Here is a 12196-nt window from a genome sequence, read left to right as displayed (position 1 = left end):
GCACCCAACACCAAATGGATGGATTATATAGAGATAGTGGCCGGTCAATAAACACTATACATCATCTCAGTTCTGTGTCTCGAGGAGGATTATTTTCATCACCGCTTATATTTCATTTCGCAACAATCATAAAACAAATATGACGTGTCATCTTGAGCATGAGCCCCGCACATATGAAGCCTTCATATGACAAAAGATAAGCCACCGTGTGCTCCTGCAGTCGGGGGAAATGACAGAGATTTTAGTTGCTGATGCTCGTTTTTTTAATATCAAACCCTGATGGAAGCGCCTGTCATCGATGTTAATGTGCGACACAGAAACAGCAGAGCCACATTTCCTGAGCTGCATCGCTGCACAAAAAGAATGTGCTCCACATATTGGTGTGTGTTTTGCTGCAAATAGTAATGGCAGCAATAGTATGTAGTTCACTTAATTATAAGCTACACTGATTGTGTCCTTTTCCTTTGCTGTTTTCTTTTGTCAGAGTGCAATATGAGCATTGATTTTATGACAGGGTAAAGAATGGAGTAGTTAAACCCTGTCACGGCTGGATGTAGGGCAACGTGACAAGATCTTTCTTTTTCTCGAGAATCCAGCTCTTTTCTAGCCTTTTCATTTTTTAGAAATGGTGGACGTTCGCCACTTCCACGAGCCTGCGGTTCATATTTATTCTACATTTGAAATGCTTATGCACTGTTGTGGCCAGAAGCTTGAAGCTTTTTTTTTTGTGGTTCATCTGTATCTTGTTCCTGAACATGACATCGCTCAGTATCACCTTGAGGGAGTTTCTCAAAAATTCAGAACAAACATGTAATGGAACGGCTTCGATTTTGGGGGTTGAAGTCCCATACTTTAAAAAACAATAAAATGATGAAGTGATGACATTTTATATCAAATTGTCAATAATGTGAGAGTTCACTTGACTTCTTTTTATGAACAAAAATAGAAGCAAAACGGTCTATTTTGTGACTTGCACAATTATTGCTACTTCATATCCCTACTTAAAAATGCGATATATAATTAATCATAACTTTGACACAGCAACACATAAGAAGACGAAAATTTTTTTTTTTTTAAATCCTGAATATGTGACCTACAAACACACACCCCCATGATGTCCATATAAGGAGTTGTGCATTATTCCCACGGCATCCAGGGTTAATAAGGATTATAGTGTTAATATAAAATGGATTCAGTTTAAGAACACACCATGATGAAGAGTTTTCATTACAATTTAAACAGTAACACATTACATTACTGTAGAGTAACAGTGTAAACATAAGTCAATATCATGTCATTTCAAACTTAATATCCAGGTAATAGCTTGATAATCACATTTACCGAAGCTACCATTAGCGTAATGCCTTCATATTTACATATTTTGGAATAAGAAGTGGTAATAATGATATTATAATATTGAACTCCATCCTCTCTCATGTCCCACACACTATTACAACTATGACTAATAAACTATTACCACGTTGTTTTTGTACTTTGAGGTAAAATGTTACATAAGACATTGATGAAAAAGGCAGATAGTTATTTTCCTTCTTCCCTACAGTTGCACGGTCCCTTTAGAATTGTGCTAAACTTTGAAGTGCTCTTAACGCTCTCTTTTTTTTTTTTGTTAAAAAAGCAACTTTTTTTGGTTGTTTTTTTTCCCCCTGCATGACTTCACACTGAGCGGATCATCAGAGCACAAACTCGGGAGTTAAATTTGGCATGCTTCATCTTAAATGGCCCTTAACCCGCGCGGCTCATAGTTCACATACAATGCTCGTCTCAGCCAGACTGCATGACACTGTGCTGACCTTTCTCATTGGACTGGGGATTTTGACAAATATTTACTTGAAAAGTTCACGACCCCTGCAGTTTAACCGCGACGTTATTGTTTCTGATGAAACGCACAGGAAATGAGTGGTCTATACGTTTCCTAGGGATGAGACTTTCCACATGAAAGAGCTTGAAATGACTGTTGCTGTTTTTTTTCCTCTTCGTTTAAACTGAGAATAGGTTAAGGTTGAGTGAATTTAGTCACATTTGTATAATAATAATGATGATAATGATATAAAAAAAAGCTCCAGATCCAGCTTGTATGTGCAGCAGTGACCTGTGTGAGAGGAGCTGCGGCCTGGCAGACAGGAGACTGACATTGCTGCCTCTCCCCGGCCAATTTGTAAAACATTTACTCTTGTGGCGTTGGACATGGGCAAGTATCATCCATGTTCTTTCAATGTCAGCCAACATCCCCAAGCTGACAGGCTGCTCTGCGGACTGCTGGGACTCTCACTTGTCATGAATATTACATCGGGACTGTTTACATGCTCGCGCTGAGCCATCGGCGAGCAAGTTTTTACAATTACACACTTCAGTATAGTATAAATAAAAGAAGAGTCCGTTTTTTTTTGCACTTCTTGTACTTTGCATGGCGCAGGTTCAAACCAGAAGTCGTCTCCTCACTCTGACTTATTATTTCCGCCATTTCTGCATTGCACATCAAGCCTATTGCTTATTTATGAGTAATTACCGCTTTATGTATGCAGAGCAAGAGGCCACAGGAAGCGGCGAGGGGTTAAGAAGCTGTCAGGCTTGAGAGAAAAGAGCGCCAGGACTCGAGCCGCACTGCCACTTGTCATATTTATGAAACGTTAGAAGACGAACGGCCGGAGTGTAATGCCGGGGGAAGGAGAGGGAGGAGGAAGGTAGCGGTGGTGTGTTGTGTGTGTGTGTGTGTGTGTGTGTGTGTGTGTGTGTGTGTGTGTGTGGTGAGGGGGTGGGAGGGTGACACAGCTGCAGGCCAACAGTTGATCCTGTCCCGGGAAACAGGATCAGCCAGGTCAGGGTGAGGAGGGGGGGTGGGGCGGGGAGCAAAAGGCCGCGACCCCTGAGGTTAAGGAACAAACTTCACAAAGAGGTACATCTTCAAACGAGAAAGCCCACTGGGGAACTGGTATAAGGTTGAGAAAATAAACCGGTTTGACCTCCTTTTCTCGGAGGCAGGAGTTTCCCCCCAGGTGTTTGCTTTAACCTCTTTTTTTTTTCTTTCTGTTGTGTGAAAGAGACACTGCTCTCATGTATTTCACACTCACACAGCCACAGCGGCAGCAGCAGCAGCAGCAGCAGAGAACAGACACATTGTTACTGGAGTCTGTTTACAACAACAACAAAAAAAGTCTGGCGTTGTTTTTTTGTTTTTTTAGCATTTTATTCATGCATTCTTTATTACACTCCAGCTGGGGTCACATGACCCATAAAATGCTAATCATATTGTGTGTGTGTGTGTGTGCACATCACATATGAGGTCAAAGTTCACACACTTGTATGAGGCGAGGGGGCGATCGAACATCTGTGAGCGTATTTACCACACCAATCACCGTGACAACAAGTGACAACTGTTCTCAGTATGGTCTCCATGTGAGTAAACAAGAACATAAGTCATTACCACTAAAAACAAAAAAAACCAAGCCAGAGAGAAGTCGGCGCTTTAAACAGTTTGTGCGTTCCCATGCAGGCGAACCCATGAGTGCACACGTTAAGTGCCGTCATTAAGTTGTTTGTCAGAGAATCAGCATCTGTATCTCCAGGAAATTGTTTTTGGAGGCCTCATAACTATGAAATGCCTGTTGGGGGACTTCCGGGTCCTTGAGTCATTGGTGGCCTGGTGTGCAGCGCTCACATCCTTTTAGCCTCATGCTGAGGTCAGGAAATTAAAGCGAGAAGCCACAGACAAACAGCCGATTGTCAGTTTTACACCTTGACCTCTGCTTAAACTTGCAGCTCCCCTCCTTTATGTTTGCCGCTGCCTCAGCAGTCGGAGGAAATCAAGAGGTTACGCGCGGTTCAGCCTTGATAACAATCTCGAAATGGAGAAGTTCACCGAGGGGAAAGGTTACGGGGAGTTTAAAGAGAGTGCAGTCAGTCATGGGGAGGATTAAATAAAAAGGGAAGCCAGGGCTGAGGAACTGCGCTGCGATTTCAAAAGCACAGTGCAGACAAAAAGCTGTCTGTTCGCTCGCTGGACTTCATATTCACTCCCAGCACCAGAGAAGTTTAGCTTGAACTCATCTTCACCTTCAGGAAGTCCCACGCTACGGGCCTGTTTTTCTCAAGTCTGGAAAGTTATCACGATTCGGACAGCTTTCGAGACTCAACACAGGGTTTCAGGTTTTGTATCGACTGTACTATGAGACCTATTTCAGGCTCGACAAAGAAGATATGTGTTCCATTTTGTAAGGCACATCCTCGGACATTCAGCGTACATCTGGTGACCTTTACGCGTCCTCCCTCCTTTCAGTGTCTTTCCTGCCTTTGTTAAGACTCAGCAACTCAGAAGCAGTAGAGGTTTTTGGGCCAAATACAGGACATCCTGTCACTCTAATAGAACACAGTCTTTGATTAAACCAAAGGTGATCCTGTCTTTGATGTCCTTCAGCAATAATACAATTCCTCATCGTGAGGCCCATATCTGATGATGGGATGAATATGATAACTTCCCTATTACCTGACGTCATTTATGCTATAGGCTCTCTTTACAGCCTCGAAAAAAATCTGTCCTTTAAACGGGAGACTTTGACCTAAAGCAGTGGTCTCAAAGAGGCAGAGTAATCACTTCATTACACACTGCAGCTTTAAGTATTGGTCAGTTTTATGCAGACGTGACATTTAACAGTTCAACATGTTAAACTTCGTTAGGTAATCACATTCATCTAAACCTGACCTCTCACATGAACAAACATGTGCTTGACAAATGCGTTTCAAAAGATTAGAAGAGTTAAAGAGTCTCGCTCAGATCTCATCTTGTAACTCAAGAAGGGAATTTTCTGAAGAAATTGCTGTGGGATTGCTGCCTCCTGCCCGAGCTGAGCCAAATCTGGCACGCTGCATCGAATTGGTATGAATGAGACGTTGAAATGATGAGTTCAAGTTTCTAGTCGAATGTCTGAATGTTAAAGGAATACTTCACCGAATTGCATTTAGCTTTGTGCTTCCCAACCTCAGTGGAGAAATATCTTCATTCCTTTTTTTGTTACGTGCCCACCAGTGAGGGACGGGACCTCATTCCCAGAATGTAAACAGTGTCCGCCATCGTTGCTAACAGTTACGCTAACAGGAACAGGAGAGGTCACTTCATTATTCACTCTCACTCAAGAGTCACAGTTCAAATTCACATTGAAATGAAATTAGACAAATGTAGAATATAATAATAATATAGAAAATCACGCATGAAGAGTGAAATTTATGAACTAGAGAGCAAGTTGAAGAGCATTTTTGTGAAAAAGTTGAACCTCTCCCTTCCACACCAATGTAAAATTCTGTAATAAACTGAAAATGTCATGGATTCTTAACTGTGGAAAAATATGTGAGGGTCATGAAATAGCTGAATGGATGGATGAAAGTTCCACTTTTTTGTGAACATTTTTGACATTTGAATGACGTTACTATGTTGTATGTAGTCTGCGGAAAAAGTAGGCAGTAGAAATTGTATATATAGAGTTTGTTTCCAGTCATTTGAATGAGAAATTTAAATTAGTCAGAAAGTATGAAATATTTAAAAAAAAGTATCTACGTTAAAGTGTGTGGAAGCTATTTTCAATTCATTTTAATAGGGAAAATGTGCAAAAAACATTTAATATTTCTTAAAATCTTGAAATATTCTAATTAAACAAAATTAAAGTGACAATGTCCGAATTGAGCTGAACATTCTGAAGTTTGTACGGTGAAGTATGTGGAAGTAGGAATAAAGAGTAGAACAAAATGGCAGCCGCAGAACAACATGTGTAGTGGAATTGTTTGCAGCGATCCCGGTGAACTAGAAAAAGAGGAAGACATCCATACTAGGTCATGCATTTTAGTACTTTATTTTTGAGATATCAGTGCAAATGAACACCAAAAATGAAAACATAAAAAAAAAATGAAATGCTTCAGGTCTTCATGAAACATCTTTTTTTTTTTAATATATTCGCTGCTACAAATGTATTTCTTAGATGCACAATGCAGATCTATGATTGTACGTCAATCCCCACCCCATCCCTCCGCCCCCGCCCGCCCCCCAACTCGAGCTCCTTCACGGAGCTTTGTTAACCAGTAACAGAAAAAAAAAAAAAAATCACAAAATATTCAATGCACATTTATTTTTCACACATTTCTATCAACTTGCTCGACAGCCTGTGGTTATTTAGAGACTGATCATATTCTAAATGAACCGCTCTCTGTGATAAAAAAAAAAAAAAGAAAGAAAGAAAGACCTATTTTAAGACTTGACATTTCCCCCCATCACCAGTAGGGATACACAGGTAGTTCCCATGCGTCTGCATGCAACAGGCAGCAGTGAGGAGTCAGACATTATTACACAACACAGCGCAGGATAGATTATCATTTACCACATAGAGACACATGCAAAGAACAAACCAACCGAAAAAAAGATGGGCATAACATCCTCTGCCTTTGTATGTACACTTGTACGCATATAATTCATATTTACATGTCAGGGCATTAAAAACTAGGGTCATATCTTTTCTTAAACATTACAAAATAGTCATCTTTCATACTGAAAGTACTATTTACACAAATATATTTAACCGTTGTGAAAATGTATTATAATAATCGAAGAGACACACTTCATAGGTATATGTATTAAAAAGATCACAAGACTAAAATGGATAAAGCAGTGTGTGTGTGTGGAAAACAAAAAAAAAAACAAAATACAGTACAATCAGAAAATAAGGAGCTAGATACCAGATGTCCCTCAAGACACCAACATGTCTCGGTGATTGTTTCAGGGCGGGTACACATATCCAGCCGCTATGTAAAAACAGAAGATGTACCTGTGGTCTTCTCTTCATTATCATGCAATTCTTTTGACATTTTATGAGTTTAAGAGACAGAGAGAGAGAGAGGGCCACAGAAATAAAAGATGTCCATAAACCACAACAGTTAAGAAATGATGAAAAAAAAAAAAACAAGAGAAGAAAAAACTAAAATCACCAACTGTCAAATTCTCAACAGATAACAACACTGACATTTCTTAATTACATGCCATAAAATTATTCTGAAAAAACGGACAGAACTCGGCTTCAAAAGTGCAAACTCTGGGTGAAATAGAAAGAAAAAGCCAATGTGCTTCACACTCAAAAGTTTTTGTGTGCATGAAAAAAACAAAAACAAAAAAACAGTGGTGTGGGTTTAGGATGGTGAGATAAGTTTCTCAGACACTGCAACCTTTTAACTGTTGCTCCAGAAACCTGTTTACACGCAGTTGCTCAACTGTAAGCTCCACACATGCTCTGTTGACCCATCTGCTCAGAACTGCACAAACATCATTACCCTGAATTTGCACTGTTGAATATCGGCCTTAGAAGTTCAATTCATTGCAATTAAAAGCAAAAAAAACAAACAAAATAAAACACGGTGAGCTGTGACCATTCAAACCTCCGCTGATGTATTATCACTTCATTGGTTATCTCACCACACCATGAATCTTTAGAGAGAGCAAGACAAAGCATTTGTCATGGTCGGATCTTCACTGAAGCTTTACCAGTGCGGATATTTTCAACTTCCTCCCCTGAATTAATGTGTTGTGTACATTCTTGTAATAGACTGCTCTAGAGTGACACTGTTTGAAATCTTATCTAAAATTAATGAGACTTTGTCTTTCTAAAAAAATGTTCTGATGGAGAAAATAAATACTAAATGTCCACTGAAGTGAGCGCAAACATTTTTGGAGTCGTTCATTATAAACGAAATGTTCTCTCTGAATGTTTAAGGGCAGGCTACAAAGAAGACGTAGATAGTGATATGTGTGCATTTCAGTATAAAACCAGGGCAAACTGCAACGGAGGACTTTGTATGGGACAAAATGTAGTGCATGATAATAACCGACGGTAAAGGTTAAAACTTGAGACAGATGTGTAGTTTATGTCGTATCAATTAAACATTTCGCTAAGACAGACCTGTTTTTGAGTTTTGCATTCTTTGTTATATGTCTCATAAAACCAATTTGGCAAGTTTATTTAAAAACCAAAAAAAAGAAGAAGAAGAAGAAAAGAAAAAAAGAGTCAATTTGTTTTCCACTTGTTATTTTTCTGTAGTTGATACAAGTTCTCAAATGATTAGCTCAGCTCTTGGCTCTCGTGGCTGTGCTTGTCATTGTGGGTGGGTAATTGTGGGGTGGAGCTGAGACTGTGTTCATAGGCATGCATGTCACTGATTGGCTCCTCTTTTACCTTGACCACAGACTGTGTCCCTTCTGTCTGCTCTCGCATCTCTTTCCTCAGCTGAATACTGCCCTTCTGCAACATGTAATACAGGATGGGGTTGGAACGTGACAGCCGAGGGGAGTCCAAGTTCGAGTCACAACCCTCCTCCTCCTCTTCCTCCTTACTACCCCATCGCACAGGGCTCTCGGGCTCCTGCTTGACGAGAGTCGGAGGGTCTCGTTTTTGAGCGACAGGCCATGGCGCTGGGTGGCGGCTCCATGGTGTGCAGATAGGGCTGTCACCTGCAGGGGGCGTGGGCAGTGGTCTTAGATTGCTCTGAAGCCCTGAGTTGAGGGAGCCATGGGGGTTCCATCCAGGTACGTGGACAAAGCTGTGATTATGGGCAGGCTGACTGAGAATTCTGCCATTGGCCTTGCCATTGGCCTGTAGGCTGGAAGGGCTGGGGCCCCCCCGGGGGTGCTGGGACAGCTCCTTCAGGCAGTTGTCAGAGAGAAGCAGCTGTTTTAGCACATTGAAGCCCCGGCTCTCTCTGGCAAGGGTTTCACTTGGAGGGCTCCTGGCTGGAGCCTCCTCTTCCTTCAGACTCCTCTGCTGGTCAGGGTCAGCAGAGGAAGCAAAAATGTTTGTATCAACACTGTCTACTGCTCCTGGACAGCTGGTATTAGTCAAACTATCAGTCCGATCAGAGCAGAGGCGTCTCTTCTTAGGACTGGGGCTTGGATACTCCTTCTGTTCCTCTTTAACCTGTCTGGGCTGAGACTCAGTCTGCATAGCAACATTGGTATAGTAGGTAGCAGTCTTTTGTTTAAGCAGCTGGCTCAGGAGGCCATATTTTGCAATGACCTCTGCTGGCCGGGGTTCTGTTTTAAAGTCCTGCTGAAAATCAGAGAGGGGACTATTCTTCTCATAGCCACTAGGTCTCTTTCTGCCACTCAAGTCCTCAGACATGGCAGAGGATGGTCCCACCCCCTCTGTGATCTCTGTTTTGACCTTTACATCCAAAGGGGGTCCGTTGGAGGTGTCACAGATGAAGGAGGCACCAGCGCCCTTCTCATAGCATCCCCCTGTCACCTCCACACTCCTCCTTCCACTGGGCCTATCTTTGCGGTTGCTCGTTGCACTAGCTGAGCCTGTTCCAAGAAGGAGTTGCAGCACAGTGCGCCTCTCCAGAAGATTCTCAATCTGAGAAGGAGGAGAGGCTTCCTTTTGACTGAAAGGCGTGCCACTGCCTGAGGGTCTGTCAGAGAGTGGAGTGGTGGAGGTCCTGTGGATTGGAGTATTGAGCCTTTCCAATAGAGCAAGGGGCCTGCTGGCATCAGGTTCCTGGCCCAGTACTTTGCTGGAGGGAATGGGTGGGGAAGAAGAAGCTGTGCCACACTGAGCCAAATTCTGCAACAGTTTACTGGCACTGAAGGCAGGCTCAGAGGCCTTCTCAGCAGGGAAGGTTTTAGATTTACACAGGTCCAATGGACTGGACTGGACATGAGGGGAGGGATAGGAGTATGGGGATAGTGCACCACCAGGGTCGCGGTTAACTGAGTAGAGAGGCTGGGCTGGGGCTGCAGGTCTATCTGTCGGGCTTCTTGTCCTGGTCTCCTCCCAAGACACTTGTCCCTTTGATTGGCTTCGAGACATGGTGGCCATAGTTATATCGACTGGTGAATCCTGGTTACTCACACCTTTGTTAGTCATCTCATTATTTCTGCGCTCAAGAAGCAGCTGCATAAGTGTGACCTTAGGGTGGGATTTTGGGTCTGGGCTCATTTCAGACTCCTTGTTTCTGGTCAAAGTTGATCCTGATGCCTCTGGCTTCCACTTGTTTAGTAACGTTTCTGTTAGTTTGTCTAGGGAGGAGGTAGAGATAGAGGAAGATGAGAAGGTAGCATTGGAAACAGAAGAGATAACGGTAGGAGATGGTGAGAAAGTTGAGGTGGAGGCATGAGTTGAAGCTTGAGGAGAGAACGAAACTGGGGTGGAGGAAAACACTGTCGTGGAAGAAGAGAGGGTAGAGGTGGAAGAGGAGGAGGAGAAGGAGGGAATATTACATTTGGGCCCTGTGTCTTGTGTGTTGGCCCGGTTTCTCATGGACAGGTCGATCGGGGAGCAACTTGAGTAGGAACTCTCTGCATCACTACTGTCCTTGGTCAGGCTCCTCTCCTGCGTAGAGCACTCACTGTCTGATGTGACTGAAGAGGATCTGCTTGGTGGCAAAAGGCCACAGCTATCTTCCAGGTGCCCATTTTTTGTCAGCTGCTTCTGGTTGTTATGGTTGTTTAGTAACAGGAGGAGCAAGCTGCTGCATGTTTGGGGGGGACGGGTTGGACGTGAGTCAAACCCTCGCTTCTCCCTAGGTGGTTGGCTGTGTGTGATGTTTGGAGCATTTGGGGGAGTGGCCGGGGAGCTTTGGCTATGGCCACGTAGCAAAGAGGGGCTCTGTGGACTTGACAAGGGTGTTCGAGAGAGTGTTGTTGTTATTGTGTTTGTTGCCGTCATTCCGTTTTGAGTAGTTAAGGAGCTGATGGCGTCTACAGCTCCAGGCAGAGTCCCTCCCACACTTGATGGTCTTTTGTCCTGGCCATGCTGCTGGTTTGCCATGGCAGCTAATCTTTCACTGGCAGACCTTCCTGAGAGTTGAGCTTTGAGCGCATGCTCTCTGGAGTACTGCTGAAGATGTGCTTCACTAGAAAGCAGCAAAGCCAGTTGACTGCAGGCTACACTGGGCTTGGGTGATGGTGCGGGACTGGAACGGATTTTCACCATGTTAGCCACCGCCTTCAGACGCTCCGCACAAGACACTGAATCAGTAGCCGTCGATGCAGGAGGCGTGGCACTGTGTGCTGACCGAGGTGATTCTGGGGGTCTCTCCTGATTGTGTCCCCGTCGACTGTAAGGTGTGTTGCTGTGATTCTGAAGTTTGCCCTTTCTCACTAGGCCCTTCAAGCGACTTGAGGCTGTCCCATACACAGGGGGTGGGTCTTTGTCTGCAGGTGGTGCCTTTGGTGGAGAGGAACACTCGCTGGGGGGCTTATTAGGGTGCTGAGACATTGCCACACTCTGAAGACGTGAGCTGAACGACTGAAGCAGTGAAGCCAACAGGGTGCTTTCACCTGCATGAGGAGACCCCTCTAGTGCTCCATTTTGCAGGCCACCCCCTTGGCCATTCAGTTCCATTGGGGATGAACTCGTTCGCTGGTTTCCTGTATCATTCCAAGCTCCAGAGCGCAGTAGACGGGCCTTTTTCAGGTGCTGTGTAGAGCCTAGTGTGGGACCATTGGTTCCAGTCTTGGGAGCTGTCGGGCCATGGTTGGGCAGCTGGTAGGGCCTGCCCACTTTGTCACCTTGATCCTGATTACTGTGGGAAGCCTCTGACCTCCCACTTGCCGTGGCCCCAGGCCCGGCCACCACTGGATGCATTAGTAAACCTTCCAGATAAGTTAGAACAGCTGAATCCTTGTGTGTCTCAGGGCCAGGCTCCTCCCCATGAGTCATGTTCAATACTAAGATCCTCTGATGTGGTTCAGCACAGCTACTGGGAAACAAATGTCCACTAGGTCATCTGGTAGACAGTGGTATGTACTTGTTAAATGACAAAAAGAAGGCAAGGAATTGAACAGTATGCACACTGCTGAAAGAATCACTGGCCAGAAGGTGATCCCTCTCCGTAGTGACCACAGTTAGCACTGTGCAAAAACAGTAGTCATATTTGGAGGCAAAATGGGGCAGGGGGGCCTCCCAGGCATTGTTGTATGCCTTTTAAACACTGTAGAATCCCAGAAGACCCAGCTCCAGGCTTATGTGAGTAGCAAGTGAGGAGTCAGCGGGATTTCACCACAAAGATGTTGACACATTCCGTGGCTGTGGATGTTTGGGATATCTCTCCTTAGGCCTGGATGTGGTACTGTCAATGGCGCCTTTCAGCTTTGCGGCTCTCACATGGGGGACCTATGGGAGAGAGTGAGAGAACAGAAGAGAGGGAAGAG

At 44.0% G+C, this 12196-nt stretch overlaps 1 protein-coding gene across 3 annotated transcripts in view; it reads right to left on the bottom strand.

The window, feature by feature from the left end:
• Positions 1-5842: 5842 nt before the first annotated feature.
• nrip1b (nuclear receptor interacting protein 1b) overlaps positions 5843-12196 on the bottom strand; it is a 46081-nt gene continuing 39727 nt past the window's right edge. For all 3 annotated transcript variants that reach the window (XM_044042185.1, XM_044042184.1, XM_044042186.1), the window contains one exon: positions 5843-12158. In XM_044042185.1, coding sequence (XP_043898120.1) covers positions 8109-11705 — 3597 coding nt within the window. In that variant the 5' untranslated portion in view covers positions 11706-12158 and the 3' untranslated portion in view covers positions 5843-8108. The remainder of the gene's footprint in view (positions 12159-12196) is intronic.

This window comes from Solea senegalensis, linkage group LG13 (genome assembly GCF_019176455.1).
Source record: "Solea senegalensis isolate Sse05_10M linkage group LG13, IFAPA_SoseM_1, whole genome shotgun sequence".
Taxonomy (NCBI): domain Eukaryota; kingdom Metazoa; phylum Chordata; class Actinopteri; order Pleuronectiformes; family Soleidae; genus Solea; species Solea senegalensis.
Note: the sequence above shows the minus strand (reverse complement) of the source record. Positions and strands in the feature narration are given on the sequence as shown.